At 44.0% G+C, this 21560-nt stretch overlaps 2 protein-coding genes across 3 annotated transcripts in view; one reads left to right on the top strand and one right to left on the bottom strand.

Moving 5' to 3' along the window:
• Window positions 1-16380, bottom strand: part of GCK (glucokinase) — a 150679-nt gene extending 134299 nt beyond the window's left edge. Inside the window, exon 1 of the mRNA XM_029604194.1 lies at window positions 16301-16380. The gene's annotated coding sequence lies outside the window, so the exon portion shown is untranslated. The remainder of the gene's footprint in view (window positions 1-16300) is intronic.
• A 54-nt stretch (window positions 16381-16434) lies between these two features.
• The window catches only part of YKT6 (YKT6 v-SNARE homolog), a 41484-nt gene continuing 36358 nt past the window's right edge, over window positions 16435-21560 (top strand). Inside the window, exons 1-2 of one of the 2 annotated variants that reach the window (XM_029604197.1) lie at window positions 16435-16631; window positions 19020-19161. In XM_029604197.1, the coding sequence (XP_029460057.1) occupies window positions 19058-19161 (104 nt within the window). In that variant the 5' untranslated portion in view covers window positions 16435-16631; window positions 19020-19057. Of the gene's footprint in view, window positions 16660-19019; window positions 19162-21560 lie in introns of both variants that reach the window. The other variant, XM_029604199.1, reaches the window with a different exon arrangement.

The raw sequence follows: 21560 nt of genomic DNA, 5'->3' as shown, positions 1-21560 counted from the left end.
CCATTCAAGGCCGTGACCAACCCATCATCAGAATGGGAAGAGCCTGGCTTACCAAAATCCAAGGAAGACCTCTTCCTGAATGTCTGAGCAGCACTGATACAGGTTAGAAACCAGGTCAGGCTGAGAAGCCATAATACTGTATGACAGGCAACACAAATAGGAAGATGCTTAGGCTTCTTGCTTACCGGCACCATCGCTGTGATAAATGTGCATCAGACGGCCTGTGCTCAAAAATAATACATGTGCCCAGAAAATAAGCACCTAGAAGAAAGTGCGGCAAGCTGCACACACAACCTGTGCGCCAAGTTAAGTGCGTAAAAGTTTCTGCGCGTAAAAAGTATGCCCAAAAGCCGAGTGCCCAATGCGTGCACAGAGCCAACACACTGCGCACACCGACGGCCTATAGAGGGCTGCAGAACATGCACAAGAGCGTGTGAAAACGGCCACCGCAGCCCTATATGCGGCGTGCAAGAAAAAAGCCTAAGTGCGGGGCCTAGCTCAACAGGGGCTGCTGAACCCGCCAAGCTGCCCAGTTCCCCAACCCCAACAGGAGTAGGAACGAATGTTGGCACGGTGCGCTGAAAACAGAGACCAGAGGAAGTCCTGAAATCCCTCTAACTGTCTCTGATTCAAGTAAAACGTTCTTTTTTTTTTTTTTTAAACCTTACCTGAGCTCAGCGCTTACCAGCTGAGTACAGAGACGGACTCCGGCTGCAGGGGGAGAGAGCATCTGCTGCCACCGCCACGCTCGGCCTCCTGCACCCGCTGTCTTGCAGCTGAACTAGCAGCTAAGTCCACGCCGGAAACCCAGCTACCGGACCAAGGAACACCTCTGGAGGGACCACGGAAATTGCGTCAACTTGGGGAGGGACCTTTAGGTGTCACTGCAGGAGAGCGGGACCTTCTTTTCCTGAATGTAGAATTTCAAATTTCTCCTTTCAAAAAGCTCAAAGCAATTCCCATAGGGAGATGCACGACCACCATCTGCTGGACACAGAGAATACTGGCAGGCTGGGCGCACTGCAAGGCTATATATACTGTAACGACAGTTTGCTCCGTCTCCATCTGCCTGCAGGGGAGCATAAACCCCCTGGTCCTGAGTCCATCTGTCTACATGCTAGGAAATCACTGATTTCTGATAATGGCGAAGGTAGAGTAGGGGTAGCGGGAGGCAAAGGATTGCAGATCCAGGGTGGGATGGAAATCAAATCATAGGACTTTAGGGAGGAGCAGAGATTGGGAAACTGGAGGCCCATCGAGGTGTGTGTGTGGGGGGAGGGGGGCAGCAGAAACACAAATCCATCCCTGAGCTGATCACATTAATTATTCACACTTCAAAATAGAAATCCACTGAAAAAGCATGGAAAAAGCCCTTGACCCTGGAAAGGGAGAGAGATCCAGGCAGTCAAAGTGAAAATGGACAGTCATCTATAATGAAGCCAGAACAAGCACTGTTACCTAATACAAGATAGATGGATGATATCTCAAGATATTTAATGATGTCTTCAACAGGAATATTATGCAAAAAATGGTTGGTGTATCTTTAAAGAAAGCAAAGTTCATGCCTTGTTAGCATTCAGACGTGAACCCTAAGCTTTGGAGATGCCCCAGGCCTTTAGTCTGTGGCAGAATCATGAGCCTACTGTGACCCATTTAGAAAGAAGGCCAGGGCTGCTGGTTCCAAGATGGCTGCGTAGTGCAATCGCTAGAAGCAGCGCATCCTGATTTACCTGAGAATTATGCTTTTCCTGGTGAAATATGCCGCACACAGCGAGGAAAAGACAGGCGAAAGAGAGCGCAGTCCCTGGAGCTGGATGGACGCGCATGTTTTTCGAGGAGGGCTGAGATCGGCAGAGGAGCCTCTGGGGGTTAGGAACTATGGCGGAAGAGCTGAGTTTCTCCCCGGGCTTGGACATCTCGTTATCGCCGATAGGAAGGGATCCGCCGGTGAATCCAGCGTCGAATAGGTACCCAGATGCCGAGGAGGTTGCCGGTCTTGTCAGAGAAGCAAGCAGGAGAGATGGCCGTCCAGGGAACCAGCGTCCGGAAGAAACCTGCGACAGAGCTGCCATGAGATCAGCAGGCGCGGACACCGACAACACAACCTGAGGAGAAGCAGAAATGGACGGACAGAAAACATTTCCAAAGAGTAAGACATTACCTATTTTTCAAATGCCAAACCAGCTCAAATAACAATGGATTCCTTGTGGGGAGCTATAGAGCAGCTAGAGCAGTTTCATTCTGGACAAATTAACCAGTATGATTTGAAATCACAGCAACAAGAAAATCGCATTCAATTGACTGAAAATTCAGTGCAATGTTTGTCTAACCAATTTGTGGAGAATAAGAATATCCTGGAAGCAAATAAGAACTTGCAAGAAGCTATTATGAAAGATAATATGTATTTGAACGCGAAGGTGGAAAATCTAGAGAATATTGTTAAAGGGAAACACTTGAGATTCATAAACTTCCCCAACTGCCTTTTGTATCTCCCAAAGATATGTATAAATGCTATCTCAAAGAAGTTTTGAAAATTCCAGAAGAAAATATACCTCCGGTTACTAGGGTGTTTTATATACCATTTAAACAGAAAGAGGACAGGAAAAGCAGTAGCCCTGAGGAGGGAAAAGCAAGGGAGGAGGGGGAAAAAGGGAGAATTGGATCTGAATTAGATATTTCTGCATTATTAGAAATCTCAGATACTATTCAGGCTAAACCGGCCACGATGATCGTAATGTTTGCGCTAGAACCCGACAAGGAATGGGTGCTTAAGCTATATTTCAAGTATAGCATTCAGAAGTTTCTTAATATGCAGATAAGAATCTTTCCAGATGTTGCTAAGGCAACACAAAAGAAAAGAAGGCAATTTCTCCTTCTTAGACCTCTGGCCCTACAATTAGGAGCTTCTTTTCTGTTAAAATGTCCCTGCCGCTGTATAATTAATTATAGAGGTACTAAATATCTGTTTTATATTCCATCACAATTGACGAATTTTCTTAGTAAAAAGAAGGAAGAGCAGGAAAAGGAAAAAGGAGAGAAAAAGTCCGATACATAAATTCTCCAGAGACAGGTTGTGTATCCTTTACATAAAAATGTGCCCAACTGCTAGCAGATGCATACGATTTTCCTAATAACCATATTGTAATTATGTATTGTAAAATATTTTCAGATTGGATCCTCAGTATAGAGGACTTATATTTGAGGTTGTATTGTCTAGATTTATTTGATACACATTGTCGAAGAACTGTAATGTTTGACAAATTTAAAGGACCTCATTTATTTTCTATCAAACTTATTATTCTTGATGTATAATTGAATAATGCATAAATTAAAAAATTAAAAAAGAAAGAAGGCCAGTGTCCTAACCTATGCTGATTCTTTCAGTTGTCAGTTTTGTTTGAAAAGGCCCATGTCCTCAGTCAGACCAAGAATATAAAATATAAAATTTTGGGAAATGTTTTGCCCATGTTTCAGTTTTTCTTTATTTGTGGTTCATTTAGGTCAGTGATGGCCAACCTTTTGAGCTCAGTGTGTCAAAATTCATAAAAAAAACGAGCATAACTCGGGTGGTGTGTCACTTCTAGAAAAATCCATAATTTTGTGATATTTGTAGCTCTAATTAATAACAAAAACTTATAATTTTAGTATATGTACTGTTTTTATTAATAAAGCAAAAACAAATAATTCTTTACCTTACCTGTTTAGTGACTTTTTTGTTGCTGAATTTCATTGGCTAAATCTTCAATTAAAACTCTCTTCCCCCTCCACTCCCCCTCCCCCCCCAAACTCTTACGCCCCTGGATTTTCTCATACACACTCATGCTCTCACACTCACTGGCTCCCTCACATACACACAAACACACACACCCAGACAGGCTCCCAGTCATTCTCTCTCTCACACACACACACACACACACACACACATACATACACACACACACTGAACCCCAGGCAGGCTCCCATTCATTTTCACACCACTCCCGCTCCATCCTCCAGGCAGGCACCAATTCATTCACACACATACACCCCCAGGCAGAATCCCATTCATACACATGCACACACTAAAGGCAGACCCCCTCTCTTTTACCAGCAACCTGGGAACCTCTCTTATTCCTCTGCTGCCACTGTCACTGCTGCCACATGGCTATTGGGGAGGTGCCGATTGCTGCTACTGACACTGAAGCCAATTCTGCTGCCTCCTCTGTGCAAGCCCCGTGGGCTTCCACTTTCTCCATGCTGATCTCTGTACATTGCGAGATACGCATAGAGAAATTGCTATTCTTGCACATTCCCAAAGATTACATGTGCCAATCACTAAAAAGTAATTTATTTATTATTTTTTTACCTTTGCTGTCTGATCTTAGTTTTCTAATTGGTTGGTCACAGGCTTTTTTTTTTTCCACCTTCCCTTTCTTATTTTTTTTGCCAATTCCTTTTATATTGTCTTTTTTTCTGTTTCTTTTCTCTCCATCTTCTTCCCCCTAACACACAGTCAGGTTTTCATGCTCACATGCATTTCTCTCTCTCTCTCACACACACACACACACACACAGGCTCTCACTGTCACATGCTCTCTCTCATACAGCCATTCATACACACAGTCTCTCACTGGCACATGCTGTCTGACTCTCACACACACAGGCTCTCTCTCACTCCCACATGCTGTCTTGCTCAAGCACAGGCTCTCACTGTCACATGCTGTCTCTCATACAATCATTCATACACACAGGCTCTCACTGTCACATGCTCTCTCATACAATCATTCATACACACAGGCTCTCACTGTCACATGCTCTCTCTCATACAATCATTCATACACACAGGCTCTCACTGTCACATGCTCTCTCATACAATCATTCATACACACAGGCTCTCACTGTCACATGCTCTCTCATACAATCATTCATACACACAGTCTCTCACTGGCACATGCTGTCTGACTCTCACACACACAGGCTCTCTCTCACTCCCTCATGCTGTCTTGCTGAAGCACAGGCTCTCATTGTCACATGCTGTCTCTCTCACACACACAGAGGCTCTCACATGCTGTCTCTGCAAACATTCAGGTCCTCACTCTCACACACAATCTCTCAACTCTTCTCATACACGCACAGACATACAATCTCTCAACTTATCTCATACACGCACAGACACACACACTCTACAGACCCTCAGCCTCTCTCTCACCTCTGGGCCTCTTCTCGGGCTGCAGCGGTCCTGCTACCGGGCCTCTTCCTCTTCTCGGGCCGGGCAGCTCCTCTTCTGCACGCGCTGATGCTCCTCCTCCTTCCTGCCCATGCGGCTCCGGCAACGTTTACTTCCGGGGCCACGCAGGCAGGAAGGAGGAGGAGCATCAGCGCATTTAAACGCGATTTTTTTCTTCGGGCCATGGTGACGTGAGCCTCACCACGGCCCTGCCCATCTGCCTGTCGCTGCGCCGCATGAGCCTCCCTGCGCCCGGGGCATTGAAGGGGGGGGGGGTAGAGGGGATATTAAAAAACTAATTTTAAAGGGTCGGTGCAGCCGATAAAAAAAAAGGCTCGGTGCAGCCAATGAAAAAAAAATAATTTCCTGATAGTCCACGAAATGCTGCACGTGTCAGCAAAAATGTCTCGGCGTGTCACCTCTGACACGCGTGTCATAGGTTAGCCATCACTGATTTAGGTTCTTACCTGCTAATTAGCTTTCCTTGAGTCCAAACAGACCATTCCACATACATGGGATTCGTCCTCCCGACCAGTAGATGGAGGCAGAGAACAAGTTGGTTGTCTTGACGTCCCTCCCTATATAGTAGCCTGGTGCAGCAGGGAAAGCATCAGTAGTCTATTGCCCAGCCTGAAGAGTAAGGTTTTCCTGGAACTTGACAACAGAATATTATGAATGATGAACACAAAAAAGGAACAGAATTAGGCTGTCTATGAGCATAACCTCTGCTCTGCCCTCCCTAAGCTGTATTTCCCCTTATGCTATGTAAATGAAAATAAAAAGGGAACTGTATGCTTGCTACTTATTCTCTTATTGCCAACTTTATTTCTTCTTTATCTTCTGTACATAACTTTTTTCTCGTATCTTCCTTCTTTTTTCTCTTTTTTTCAGCCATTCTGTTCTTGGGATAGGCTCTGCACTGGTCTGTCAGGACTCAAGGAAAGACAATTAGCAGGTAAGATTGTGAGGAAGGTAACTGAACCTTCCTCACAATCTCTCCTTACATTCATACCACCCACATCACCCATGGAAGGCTCCCTCATACAGGCTCCCTCTCTTTCTCTCTCTCTCTCACACACACCCCTTGCACACCAGCTCCCTCTCTCTCTCTCATACACATACAGTTCTGCGCACAGCCTCTCTCTCTCACTGGGCCTCTCATGCCTCTGGACCTACCAGATCTGCGAGCCTAAGTTTTCAACCCCTTGCTATGAAAACTCCAAGTTTACACAGATAAAAAAATATTGCCCTAACAATTGGCCTCTACCTGAGAATCATTAAAGAAAAACATAACATAGTCCCCTGGGTGGGAAATGAACTGGCTTAGCAAGACTCCAGGAAAGTAAATTAACAGGTAATAATTATTTCTTCCTTATCGTCCTGCTAGATCAGTCATTGCATAAGGGACTTGCCAAAGCTCTTCTTTACTGGGATGGGTGGAAGACATGGATGTTTTCCCAATTCTTGCTTTGAACTCAGCATCTACCTTGGTCTGTGTAACCAACTATTGTATTCCCCCGAGAGAGAGCAAGGGTGACAAGGCAGCTGCCTTGCAAATTCCTTCCAGCTTGGACAAGTTTCCTTAGCCCAGGATGAGGCTTGTGCCTTTGTTGAGTGAATCTGGAGTGCTACTGGCAGCTGCCTCTTCACGTGTCCATAGTTGCTGAAGACACAGACTACTGGTACTGGACCAGGACCAACCCCCATTATTCCCCAGAGTGAGGTAACTAAAAGAGGTGTGTCCTCTATCGCCATCAGCCGTAGAGGAGGGAAACCCCATAGGTAATGATTAGTCTAGCCGGATGATAAGGAAATATATTTATATTTCGCTTTTCAGGCACTCAACGTGGATTACATCCTAAGGGCCTGATTTACTAAGGCTTTTCTCCCATTCTGTCTCCATTGGAAAAATGTTTAATGAATGAGGCCCTAAGTTTGCATATGAGGCAACGGAGGGTGAGGTGATTTGCCCTAGGTCACAAGAAGTGGCAGCGGGATTTGAACCCTGGCTTGCAGCCTGCTGCTCTAACCACAAGGCTACATCATCTTTCAAAATCACAATCCCATAAATGTTTGCTGCACTTTTAACATGTAAGGTCTGCTTCGCTAGGTGTTTTTCCATAGATATGGAACGGGAGAAAACCCTCGGTGAATCAGGCCCAAAGTAGAGCAGAGAGAGAGAGAGGTCAAGATTTCTGACTCACGATGTGCAACTTGCATCAAGAATTGCTTTCTGGCTAGGGATCATCACAAAGAATCATAGCAACAGGGAATAGGGATGGGTTGCCGGCCAACTTCTTCTTTTATTTTTTTTACTGACAAGCTGATTCAGTCCTGGTTTGTTTGGGGGTTTTTTTCACCAAAGAAGCCACATTTTCAAAGGTGACAAAGGGAATGCACATGGAGTGGGATTAGCAAACAACTGCCACCCAGAAAAGAAAACAATTCACAGAAATAGCATTTAGTGTATTTAAATTGTAAACAGAAAACACAGAGCTGGCAAAACTGGTTAATCAGTGATGTGCTACCAGTTTCTTATCACCTCTCACCAGCTCTGCTCTAATCTGCAAGACACTCTACATAGTGGGGGTCATTTTCAAAGGAGTTACGCATGTAAATGTGACATACTATCGTAGCAATTTTCAAAAGCTATTTACTCGAGTAAAGTGCACTTACTTGAGTAAATCCTATGGACAATTCAATGGCATATATTGTAGCAATTTTGAAAAGCCCACTTACTTGAGTAAAGTGTATTTACTCGAGCAAAAACCAGTTTTGCTCGAGTAAATGCTTTTGAAAATCTGGCCCAAAATGTTTTAACCCTCTGGCACCTCTCTGCATATAATAATAAGAAAAATAATAATAAAACAACGACTTGGTGATTTAGTCACCCTCCACAGAATTCTTGGTAGTTTCTGAAACCTTTTAACAGAAGAATTATCCAAAAATGTTGTACTTGAGCTTTTGAGACCACATTGATCCCTTCTTTACATGTGTATATCTGTCTCTCATGTGACATCTGAAGGCAGAATCTATGCGGTCTCAAACACTCATAATACAATGTTATGGGATAAAATTTGTGCTGATCCAGTAAAAAACATCAGGAGCCATAGTTACTAGATCACCGTATTACACAGTACAATCGCTAAACTAAAAATACGTTTTCCCTACCTTTGTTGTTCAGGATTTTATTTTCTAACCATATTGATTGGCTATCCTGGATCTCCCTCATTTGATGCGGGAGAGACTCCCCCAAAGATGAGAGGACTTTGCAAGCCTGTCTCCTCCAATCTGCTACAGTTCAGAACGCACACCTCCCCTAATTTACCCCCTCATTCCCTTCCTAATCATTCCCTCTCTGCTGGTCTCTCTCACTTACCCCCTCTCCACAGCTTTCTTTTTCTCTCTGCCCCTCAATCCCAACTACCAATCTGACTCAGACTGCAGCCTAGATCTTCGGGATCAGCTGAGACCAAACACTGGAGCTACAAACGATGGAGCCTTAATTGTGACTCTTTAGCTTCTACTTATGGTATTGGCAGCCCAGGGACACAGCAAGATGTGTGCTTACAGTCCCTGAGCTGTCCCATCTCCTCTCCTGTACACTTCCTCTCCCTGTACTGCCAAAGTTACTGCCAGCAGAAAGGCATAGTCGGTGCTTTGCTGCTTGCAGCTCCCGTGCTCCATGATGGCTAACTCTGGAGGGATAGAAGGTGTTACAGACTGTCTGGGACTCCCTCAGGAAAAAAAAAAGCCAGGCGGTCCATATTCAGCCATGGGCATGCTGCTGAATATATGCAGTTATGTTAAAGTTAGCTTCATCTTTATCTTTATTGAGATTTGTTAATTGCTTTCACGCAAAAGCACAAAGCAATTTATAAAGTAAAATTGCATAATTCTAAATAATAAGAATTTCATAAAATTATAAAATCATAAAAGATAAAAACATACATTAAAATCGCAAAGAACAATAGTAGGTACTAGCTTGATTTAAGTTCATTTAGATTGAAAGTAGGCCAACTTAAAAAGGTGAGCTTTTAATAAAACCTTAAAAGTCTTTAAACAGTCTGACAGACATAAAACCTCCAGAAATGAGTTCCACAGAGTAGGAGCAGCGATGGAAAAGGCACATTCATGTGTTTCCACAAGACGAGCATGCTGCTTCTCTGAGAGGACCTCAAAGTGTTAGTCAGTTGATAAACCCTCAGATGGGCATTAGACCAGCGAGTTGAATCAGAATTAATAAGTATGAAAACCATCAGCCCAATTTTGTACTCCACACGCTGTGAAATTTATAACCAGTGAAAATCAATAAGCACAGGGGTGATGTGATCCCTACGGTTTATGCCCAATATGAGATGTGCGGCTGAGTTCAAGAGTAGCTGTAGACAGGGCTTAGTTTGTAGACAAAAAGGAAGGCGAACTGTGGAGGAGGATGAGATGGGTGGAACCAGGGCCCAGTGTGACCAGTGCAAAGAGGCGGTACCAAGGCTGGGTGTGAACTCTCTCTCACACACCCATACGCCTGACACATTCTTCACACACTTAACATGCTCACTGAGCACTGGTAGGTGAAGGACAGCTAAGGGTTAGGGATCTAGGATCACTAAGGTAAGGAGGAGGAGGATAGAGAAAATGGGCTCTTTTCCTCTAACCCCCTCCTCTTCTCTGCCCTGGTGATCCTGATCCTCTGTCCCCAGCACCCCCATAACTTCCCCAGTGGTCCTTGTACCTCCTCCCACCTCAGTGGCCCTAAAGCCCCTAAACTGAACTGCCATACAACAAACTGGCATCCCCCAATGAGAAGCATGCGCCGGAGTTAATTTACTCCGGTGCATCCCCAGCGGATAACATCACTTCAAGAAAGAAGTCAAAGACAGTGGACCTTTGAGGTCTGGGTTCCGGCCTGGACCTGACCCTGGGCCCAGGTGTCAGGATTGGCCTCCGGGCCTGACCCCAGTGTCAAGCCTGGGCCCAAGCCCTGGTCTAGGCTAAGGTTCAGGCATCAGAATCTGGCATCAGGACTGGGCCTCTGGGCATGGTCCTGACATTGGGCCTGGGCTCAGGCCCTGGCCTAGACTGAGGCTCAGGTGCCGGGACCAGGCCTGGACGTGACACTGGATTCCCAATGGATAAGGCTTTGCTTGGGTCTCAGCCAAGGCCCCAGAATCGGGCCATGGCCTAAGTCAAGATTCTGGTTTCACACTTGGGCATAGGCTGTGGCTCTTGCAGCGGGCTGCGGCCTATGCTTAGGCAAGACCCTGGCTTGCCGGTGTCATGCTCAGTGAGGAGTTAAAATCATTACGTGACCTTCATAAAAAATGCATAACTGCTAGCACTGACAGGAACAAAGGCTGTGCGATTGCGTGCAAGGGCGTGTGTGAATTGAATGGGTGCAGATAAGAAGATGCCATGGAAATGACAGGAATAAAAGAAAAGCAGAACAAACACACCCCATGGTGTGCTCAGCCGTCCTGCCAGACACTAGAGGGGGGGGGGGCAGTGTATGTGACAAGACAGAGCACTGTATATGTAAGCCAAGTTTAGCAGGCTATAAAAAGACTTGCTTGAACACAGAAAAACGGTTTAGTTCGGGGCCCCTACTTTAGGTCTCAGCCTATTCCCTAACGGGCCGATACAGTAAAAACACGGGACAGCGGGCGAACGCACGCTGTATCGCGTGCACACTCTCCTGTGCGCGCGATACAGTATCTTAATTTATTTAAATTAGGCCCGGCGGTAAAAAGAGGCGCTAGGGACACTAGCGCGTCCCTAGCGCCTCTTTTTTGACGGAAGCGGCGGCTGTCAGCAGGTTTGACAGCCGACGCTCAATTTTGCCGGCGTCGGTTCTCGAGCCCGCTGACAGCCACGGGCTCGGAAATCGGACGCCGGCAAAACTGAGCGTCCAGTTTTCGACCAGACAGCCGTGGGCCCATTTAAAAAAATTTTTTTAAATGTTTTACTTTTTTAAACTTTCGGGACCTCGACTTAATATCGCCATGATATTAAGTCAGAGGGTGCACAGAAAAACAGTTTTTACTGCTTTTCTGTGCACTTTCCTGGTGCCGGCAGAAATTAATGCCTACCTTTGGGTACGCGCTAGTTTCTGAAAGCAAAATGTGCAGCTTGGCTGCACATTTTGCTTACTGAATCATGCGGGAATACCTAATAGGGCCATCATCATGCATTTGTATGTTGCGGGCGCTATTAGGTTCGGAGGGGTTGGCCGCGCGTTTTGGACACGCTATTACCCCTTACTGAATAAGAGGTAAAGCTAGCGTGTCCAAATGCCGGAGCGCACTGTACTGTATCGGCCCGTAAGTGAGGCCCCTTTCCCTAGTTTAGGTCCAACAGGTAACTTTTTTTTCCCCGATTTTCAAAACAGAACAAAATTCCAATGAAATTTCATCAGAATTTAAATAGTTCCATTTTGAAAATGACCCAAAACGAAATGGGAACTTTCATCTCATTTCCTATTTCATTTCTCCTGAATGCACATCCCTACTAAATTATGCTGGGAAATTGTTCAAAAATCTAAGGCATGTGGCTGTCCTTATCTCAGGGCAAACAGCTCCAAAGCTCTCTGTTCTTTTCTAATTCCTCCAAGGGCTCAGGGAGCAAAAATAATCCATGCCACTACTGGCTCTGCTTTGCTTCCTCGGGGAAGCCAGAATTAGGATAAACTGCTGGCTCTGTTCTGCCTTCTTGAGTCCCATAAATAAAAAGGTAGCAGAACGCAGTTCTGCCGGAAATTAAGCCTTCTTTAATGGACACAAAAAAAGGATGAATTAGAACAAGTTTGAAAGTAGTGACAAGCAGTGCCATTCCTCGAGGCCAGGGTCGAAGTTTCACAATTGGCATTACTGCTCACAATTCTGCTAATTCAAAACCTTTTTGTGTCTGTTCTTTGCTCTGCAGTATCAGCTTCAGTATCACCTCTTCCCCTTTTGTTCATTGCAATACAGGAGGAGAGGTGGGGGAGGGGGAAGAAAGAGGGACTGTGACTGGATTAGGGAGCAGAATGGCAGCTCAATGCAATAAGGTGCATTGTGCATTGTGAGTGCATTGTGAGTGCCACAGTTCTACCTTCTATTCTACACACATTTTCTGCACATAAAGTTAACAGCCGAAGCAGCAAAGATTTTTACGAGCAGGTAATGTGCAGGTAAAACATGGAAATACCATGCAAATTAGGGCATTAGCTATTCACTTCCCATGCAGAGAGCTGGGCTTTGAATAGCTCCCATTTTCCTAGCCAACGAAAATGTAACTCCTGATCAGAGATGGGAGTAAACTTTCCAGTGCTAGGAAAATGTCAAAAGTTTCCCTACTTTAAGGCTCTGTCAGGCTGGGGGAGGAGATTGGGTTGCAGGCTTCTCTCTCAATACTGCCTTCAGCAAGAATTTGCTGCAGCCCGACTCAAGCACACTTCCAACCCTGTCTCCAGATGCCTGTCTACAAATGCCCCTTGCATCCCCCTCCCTCCCCTGCTCAAGTGGAGCCCTCCCGATTCCCATTAGGTCACTTCAAATAAGCTGAAGGCATTAAGCATTACTCTTCTCCGGGTGCCTTTATATGGGTAAACGGCGGCAGCTGCTGCCACTACTTACTTGGATAAGTACTGAGTGTGTAAGAGAGCTTGTGTGTGTGTGAGAGAGAGCATGTACGGTGTGAGATATCTACGTAGGCCCAGAAAGGAGGCTGCTGCTGTTGCCTTTACATTCTGAGGAGAGGGAGAGAGAAAACATTTGTCTGAGTGTGTGTGTGAGAGACAGCATGTGAGAATGAGCAAGTGTGAACATATGGGAGCTAGAGAGGGAGCATGTGTTTGTATGTGTGACAGAGCATACGGGAGAGAGAGAATATGTGTGAGCAGACGAGTATGTGTGTAGTGGAGAGTGTGTGTATGTATTAATCCACGACAATCTCAGGATGACTGGAAATCAAAAGTTCCCATGTATGGAGAACAGTCCATTTTTTTTAAACTTTGTTTTCATTTATTGCACGTTATGTTTGCTGTTTTGAAATTTTGTATTGGTGTTTGGGAAATATGCAAAATTTGTATGAATTTTTCATTATGGGCTATTCTTTTCATCAGCTGTTTTGAAATATTTATTTGAATATGGTTTTACTGTCATAATGTTATATATTTCTTGATTTTATAGTTTGATGTTTTATGTTGCATGGTGATGTTTCTGTTTTACCATTGTTGCATTGTATACAGTGTCTGGCTTGTTAGGGTTTCCAGTTAAGTTTTTGATTGCACATTTCTGTTTAGATTTTGTCTCTTTATTCTGTGTTTGGTGAGGGTTTGTCTGTGTTCTGCATGTGTGACCGAACTGAAGTATTCTGCTAGTATGTAGTTTCTGTGTAGGGATCTATAGCCGGTTGGCTTCTATTTTCATAATAGGTGTATTGGTATTTTAGAGCCCGGTGTTAATATTTGCAGTCTTGCCTTTTCATAGGTAAGATTGTTAGAGTTTCAGTGCTGGCAGTTAGTGCTGCTTTGGTGTCAGATGTTTACTTTAATTTAATAGTAATTCAGTTGTTTCAGAGGATGCATTGTCACTTTGTTTTCAGCATCAAATTAAAGACAGCACAATTTTTAAATGTCTATAATACTGTAACCCAAAGGCTGTACGTAATTGGCTGTGTACTGTGCTATGCTGTGTCTGGGTCTCTGTACTAACTGTTGGAAGGACCTTAAGAAGAGATCAGTGATGAGTGAGGATGATTGATGTACTTATATTTCCATAACATTGGGAAAAATGAGCAATGCACCCATAATACACATGCATGCACACAATTAATGGAGTATTACTCCAGGAGGAATTCTGCACACAAAATTTTTAACTTTTGCAAAATTCTGCAAACTTTATTTTGATAAATCTTTTTTATTCAGTTATGCAAAGGTCAATTTACAAGACCACTGCAAACTTTATATTGGTCAAAATAAAAATATACAGCACAGTCTTTGAGTAATTAACTTAAAATGTAATACAGAAAAATTATTCAAAAATGCAGTGTTTAAAATATTTGGGGCAGAATTCCCCTAGAAGTGCACTGTAGGCATATCCCTTCCACCCTCTCTCCCTTCTCCCCTGGCCAGATCCCTTTCACTTCCCTCTCAGGCTCTAACTTCTCTGCTCTCCACAATCTCTCCCCTGCCCCTCCAGGCTCAACCCCTTTCACTATTTCCACCTTCCAGCCCTCCTAGAATTTGACCACTATCTTATACAGCCTTTCACACAGGCTCCCTCTGTCACATTGTCACACACACATCCCTCCTCAGCCAAGTGCCCTCCCTCTTTCACACACACACACACACACATCTTCACACAGGCTCCCTTTCTCTTACACACAATCAGGTTCCCACTGTCACTCTCTCTCTCTCACTCACACACACACACACATACCATCAGACAGGCTCTCTCTCTCTTGCGCGCACACCCTCACACAGGCTTCCTCTCTTTTGCACACACACCCTCACACAGGCTCCCTCTCTTTTGCACACACACCCTCACACAGGCTCCCTCTCTCTCTCGCATACACACACCCACTCACACACGATCCCTCTCTTGAATACATACACATCCTCACAAAGACTCCCTTTTTTTATTGCACACACCCCTCCCCCTCACATAGGCTCCATCACTCTCTGGCAAACATGCACTCACACAAGCTCCTTCACTCTCTTGCACACTCATACACCCCTGCACATAGGCTCTCTCTCTCTCACTCACACACACCCCTTCACATGGACTCCCTCTCACACACAAAAACACACCCTCACAAAATCCCTTGCTCATACACACACTCACTCAGACTCAAAGGCTCCAAATCTCACACACACCCTCCTGTGCCTGTCATTCTACACACACACAAACACTCACAGGCCACGTCGATGCTACTCCTTGGTTGTGACCCGCTCACAGTCCACTGGTGCCTCCCTTGTCTTCAGCTGCGAGCGGAATGTGCTCCACTTGCAATCCACTGTGGCCTTCCTCAACTTCGTCCGCGAGTGGGATGAGCTGCTCACGGCCCTCCCGGGCCTTCCTCAACTTCAGCTGTAAACAGGATGACCTTCGCCTGAGACCCACCGGTGTTTCCCTCGTCTTCAGCCGCGAACGGGATGGACTCCACTCACAGCCCACCAGGCCTCCTTCCACTTTGGCCATGAACGAGATGAGCTCTGATCACGGCCTTATGAGCAGCTTGAAATTGTGCGCAAAAAAATTTAATTCTGCATAAGAGGGGAATTTTGCACAAATTCTGTGCCCCGCAGTAGCGCAGAATTCCTCCAGGAGTAAATGTATGCATTGATTCTGATTATTCTCCAAGTTCTTTCAAGTTGATTCATGAGTACATCATTCGTCATTGATGGCCCTTTTGGTTCTATTGATCCATTTGTAAATTGTTCATTGCCATCATCCTGGGGATGCTAGAAAGAACAAAGGAATGAGGAGGAGGCTGGTTTGGGGCAATGGTGACAAATTTATGCAACTGAGGGAAGGATCAGGAAGTTAGGTGTCGTCCGTCCCCCCCCATTATAAACTATCCAGTTCTGGTCTTTGGAAAAGTGGACAACCATGTGGGGTGGGGGGAGAAAAGTAAGATCCTATGGGTCCGTGCTTCATTTCTTGCAATGTCCTTGTTTTCAGGTAATCCACATTGAAAGACTGAGAGCATCTCTCCCTCATCAGATATATCATCTACAACTTGTTCGTTAACCTTATTTCTACAGCAGTAAGTGAGTGATAGCCTCCTGCTACTAGTACATTTAGTAAGCCACATGTCGTGAAGAAGGCATTTCTGCAGCCCTGAAAGTTTTCATGCTGTACCACTTTATATCTCTGGATAATTCTTATATTGGACCATATAAAGCATTACAGGCCCAAACTGCTGCCATGGGGATGAATGAGAATCAGAAAATAAAAACTGGATTACAGACCTGACGAGTACATAGAGGAATTAGTTGGGAAAAACTAGCTAAATTGGAGACTATGAGAAAGCGTGCGAATGAGATTCTGGTGAAGAGACAAGACACCATACAGGATCGAGAAAAACATATACTAATATCCAGGGATCTGCCAACCTTGGAAACACCTGTTACTGGAACCATCTCTCTTTCCCAGCCCCTGTCAGCCAACACCCGGTCTCCACCTGGAAAACTACAATGTGGCGCGTGTATGCCTGCTGCATCCTGGGAGCCGTAGTTCTCTACACGCAATTTCCGGGGCCGACGAGAAGTTCCGCCCTTTCTGCCCTTGTTCCGATCGGATGGCTTTGGTCGCTGGACGCGCTTCCGGTGTGTGACGTGGATGGATCGGGGCAGCGCGTTCGGGCGAGAGCGGAGATTGTTTTGTCTATCGGTATTGGAGACTGGAGAGGGGTGACTGGGACTGAGGAAGGAAGCGGAGAGCTGGGTGAGCATCCCGAGGGGAGAGGCAAGAGGTAAGAGGTAGGGTTCCTGTGCTCACCACTTATGAGGAGGGAGGGGAGGTTCCTTGGTTTCAGGCACTGAGAGAAAAGAGAGGGAGCAGAGTCTTTGGGCTTGGATAGTAACGTAGGTAAGAGGGATGGGGGAAGGGATGGACAGGTCGCCGGTTTGGATACTGAGGGGGAGTGGAGAAGGGTCTTTAGGCTTAAATGCTGCGAGGGTGTTGGAATGGGATGAACTGGCTCGGTTAGGGGAGGAGTAGGGTCTTTGAGCTTGGACCCTAAGGAAGTTGGGGTAGGAAGACGCGGAGTCCTTAGGCTTAGATACAGAAGGGATGGGAAAAGAGTCCCCGAGCTCGGATACTAGAGGGTGGGGTGGGGTGGGGTCCTTGAGCTGTGAACTGGGTGAGGGGAGCGGAGACACTGGACTCGGACAGTGTGTTTGAATGTATAGTAGAGAAGTTTTTTTTCTGGTCTAAAATTATTTTTAAAGCAAGGGGGTTCCCAGCTGTGAGTTAGCAACACCCTAGAGACTGGCATGTTGGTCCCTAGTTTGTGTAAACACAAACTATTATTAGGAATGCATTTAATTACTGAATATTTATGGTATTTTCATCGCATCATTAAACTGGACAATGCCACATTTTGATTGAATTTCATAGGGACCCTTTTTTTTAAATATATATATTTCATGTTCTTGAGTTTGCAAAGCTTGAGGCTGGGTCATTCATAAACTTTTGGAACCTCAATATTCTTGTGCTTGAATTCGTTTCTGTTTAGCTTCTTCTCTGCTCCCTTCTGACTGGTTCGAAGAAGTTGGTTATTGTATGCCATTTTTGTTGTATTCAGTGGCAAAATGTCATGGTACTGTGGCACAGAAACCAGACATACAGTGTTTTCTGGTCAGGGGTGTTCTTGAGAAATGAGGTACAGAGGTGGAAAGTTTCATTTTCTTTTAAAGTGGCCGTTGATAAACTACTTGAGTTGTGATAATACAATTTATGTAGTTTCTCTTTCACTTCCAGTTAATAGAACCAACTGCTTGAAACACTTTATTATATTGGTTTGGTGTTTATTTACTAAAAATTTATAGACCGCTTATTATACTTCCTAAGCGGTTTACATAAGAGCATACAAAATAGAAACTTAAAATAATACATAAAAGTAACAAGATGACCCATTGGCTTAAAACAATAACTAAAAACAAGACCTTAGACTCTGCCATGCAATGTAATCAAATAACCAGCTCTTAATACATCTATCTGGTCACTTAACTAATAGCTAGATTAAAACAAATGCTTTAAAACATTTCAAATCTCTGGATTTTAATTATTTGTACACTGCTTTGGGTATCAAATACTCCTAAAGCATAAGTGGTTTAGAAGTATTTTAAATTATGAATGCAAAACAAAAAAAATAGTATTGCCAGGTAGCATATTAATTAACACCTAATCAGCATGAATAAAAACAAAGTAAAAGGATAACACCCAAATGCTGCAGCTTATGAGCATTCTTAAAGATGCAAACCTCATGTAGCCATGATGTGATGTCAGTTCAGGAAAGAGCATCTTGAGAGCTTTACAGCCCATTGTAAATAATGCTGCAAAAAATTTATTTTATTGTTTCAGATCTTCAAAGTATAGCCTTGTTAGTTTGGTGTAGCAAAAATAATGAGGTGGGTAGCACTTTATTGACTAATAAATTGGTTAGTCTATAAGGTACCACCCGCTTCTTGTCATTTATGATTGTTCGTTATACTGTGATCCACCAAGAATTATATTGTGGATCTGAGGAAATACATTTTTAAAAATAATCAAATATTGTTTTGGCGCTTTTATCATTAGGGTACCACTTAATACTCTGCTATTGTTAAAAGATCTGTTTGTTTGCAATGCCTGTGTGGGTGGCTGGGGGCTATATCTCAGTGAATCATATCATTTGACAGATTTTTTTTTTAAACCATTTTTGTTGTATTCAGTGGAACAGCAGCTGATCCATAGAGCAGCCATGACACACTGGTATCTTGAAGGACATTTCCTTTCAGTGACTAATAACAAAAGAAAATGCCAGTTGCTAGGCAAATGTTCAGAAGCTGATTTATAGCATCGGCACTAGAGAAATTATTTTACTTGAAAATTAATTTTTTTTAAATTCTTTAAGTGGCTATCCCTCTTCATTGGCATCTTGAGACCAGTAGCACCAGTGTGTCAAGTCAAATGTGCTGATGATCAAATGGTTAAATCAAATGGTGGCCAAATTACCACCAAGCTTTAAAGGCAGGTTTGCTATTCTTACACTCTCGACCCGAGTATTGTGCATTGCTGTACAGAGTCCATATTTACTTCAGCACAGTTTAACTTTGATTTTGCTTCCAGGAGGTCAGCAAAGGATAAGATTGGAAGGAGAAACAAAGATGAAGCTGTATAGTTTAAGTGTCCTTCACAAGGGAGACGCTAAAGTCCACTTGTTGAAAGCTGCCTACGACGTGTCCTCATTCAGCTACTTTCAGAGATCAAGGTATATTGCTACATTTTAATTGTATTCTCTCTTACAATGCATCGAAAACAGCATATGAAATTAGAGCATCGATATATGTTTATCATCTTTTCCTCTGTTAGTGCACTCAGCTGCAAATAAAACTCACCTTATAGCTGCAAATAAAACCTTATTCCTGCACACAGTTGCCTTTTTCTCTTTCAGCTACTTGTACAAACCAGTCCAGTTTTGTTTATTTCATGTGGTCTGAAGGTTCATTTCAGATTTTTGCTGATAGCTAAGCTGGGATTTTTTTTCAGTCTGAAGAGGAAGTAGAGGTAACTTGTAAGTGACTTCTGTTTAATGACCTAGAATTTTTTGTTTTCAAATGCACTGCCATTTTGATTAATCTAGTCAGGGTTTTTTTCTCTCTAGCACCTGTTTTGATTTTGATTATTTTTCTTTAATCCAAATTAAAGATGACACTTGTTTCAAAGCATCAAAGTAGCCTAAAGATTTGAAATAAAGACCTTTTCCTTAAAACAGAGGGGCTTGAGAAGGAAAAAAGATGTTACGCTGTCATTGCTTGAGCAAAAAATTCATGTTCTGTTCTGTAAGCACCTCGCCTGTGTGGTTGTGCGTGGGACTCCAGGCTCCTAACTGTGGAGCAGCATTTGGCACTGTGCATAAGGGATGATGCAAGAAGTTGCAGGAAAATTTGGTTTAGAACATCAGACCAAAGCTGAGCCCTTCTGTAATGCCAGATCTTCAGAAAGCAGCATTCTAACTAAAAGAGATCTCGCCTACTAATCATGTGCACTTGTTAGTGTAGCCCAGACACAGACATATAGGGACTTACTGGGAAAGGTCATGGGTCAGAGCAGTAGCTGTGCCTTCCAGATTCTTCCTACACAGGGGAGAAAAAGTCAGTTTTGCAAGGCCTTGTGTTTACTATCTTCTCTGGGGCTCTTCTGCACACCAGTCCTGTGCTCAAAAGCTATTTTCAAAAGTAAAAGTCTTTACTGGTCACTAATGACAGGAAAAAAAAATCCACAAATGTACACTAACTTTTAGTGCACCAAAATAGTTCAGAAAAATAAGTCCAAGATCACAAAAATATAACAACTCTGGTTTCAGCAAAATGCGCACACTTGACAGGTAAGCTGTCTTGGGGAGGAACCCCCTCTGCATTGGTTCCCCCTGGTATCTGTTTCTGGATGCAGCTCTTTCTCCTCCTCCTCTTCGGAACTCTCTTCATTTCTCAAACTCAGATGAGTCTCTGGCTGATTCCATTTATCAGTCAGTAATGCCTCAGGACCATCCTCTGTTAGGCAGTTTTCCCTCTGAATCCCACAATAGACCATCTTCTCTTTTTAGCCATTCTTATGAAGCACACTCTTTAGACAGATGAGGAGTAGGGACTAGTCTATTTCTTGTCTTTACCAAAACTCTCAAGTATCTTTCAAAGACCCCAAAAGTGCTGCAGGTCTTATGGTGGGTGCAATTTTCTGTAGCCCCCTGCCCCAATCTGAGCACAGATGCTCCCTGGGAATATCATGGACCAGAGCTGATCCAATGTGTTCTAGGTTCTTCACACACACAGAGGGAGAAAATCACTTTTTCAAGGCCTTTGAGGTTTTTCCTCTCTTTTGCACATCAGCTCAGTCACAGTAAGCCAAAACCCTAGCAAAACAGTTAAAATAAATAAAAAGAAAGCTTTACTGATGGTAGGCAAACAGAATCGCAGTATACACCAAGAGGTGGGTGACCAAACTGGTCAGAAAAATAAGTCCAACAGCAAAAACAAACTCAATCTCTTGCAGTAGTAAACTGCTGCCCATCTTGGTAGTTGTTTCTGGATGCAGCTATCCCCTCTCTCACACTGTACTCTTCCAAAACTCACAGCAGATGAGTCTCTGGTTATCCTTTTTTCAGTCACCAACTCTTCAGGACCTTCCTTAGCTGGGTAGTTTTTTTTTTTTTTTTTTTTTTTTTCTGAACTCCCACTAAAAACAATCCGCATAACTTTTTTTTTTCTCCAAACTTCTCTAAGTGTACTCTAGACAAGGGCTCCATGCACCACAAAGCCCTGCTTGAGACACATAGAAAGTAGGTACTTTCATGTCTCTTTCTTGAGACTATTACATCTCTTCAAGCAAGCTTTTAAAAAAATTCATTTTCTGGAACCCCAAAACCTCTTCCCACTCTCGGATATCTGGTCCACCTGACCTTGAACCCCAGCACTTTCTCAGGATGGGAACCCTTGCCCTGGCACCCCTCTGTCGAAAGAGGGGTCCATTCCTGGTCCTTTCCCTGTGGAAGGAAAGGCTTCACCTCAGCACCTCTTTGAGAGGCACTGCAGCCATCACCTACCTGTTGGACAGGCACCTACAACTTTCCCTGGTTGGTGGACACAGGAATTTTATCTAACCTATGACTCC

The sequence above is a fragment of the Rhinatrema bivittatum genome, chromosome 5, assembly GCF_901001135.1.
Source record: "Rhinatrema bivittatum chromosome 5, aRhiBiv1.1, whole genome shotgun sequence".
NCBI lineage: Eukaryota > Metazoa > Chordata > Amphibia > Gymnophiona > Rhinatrematidae > Rhinatrema > Rhinatrema bivittatum.
Note: the sequence above shows the minus strand (reverse complement) of the source record. Positions and strands in the feature narration are given on the sequence as shown.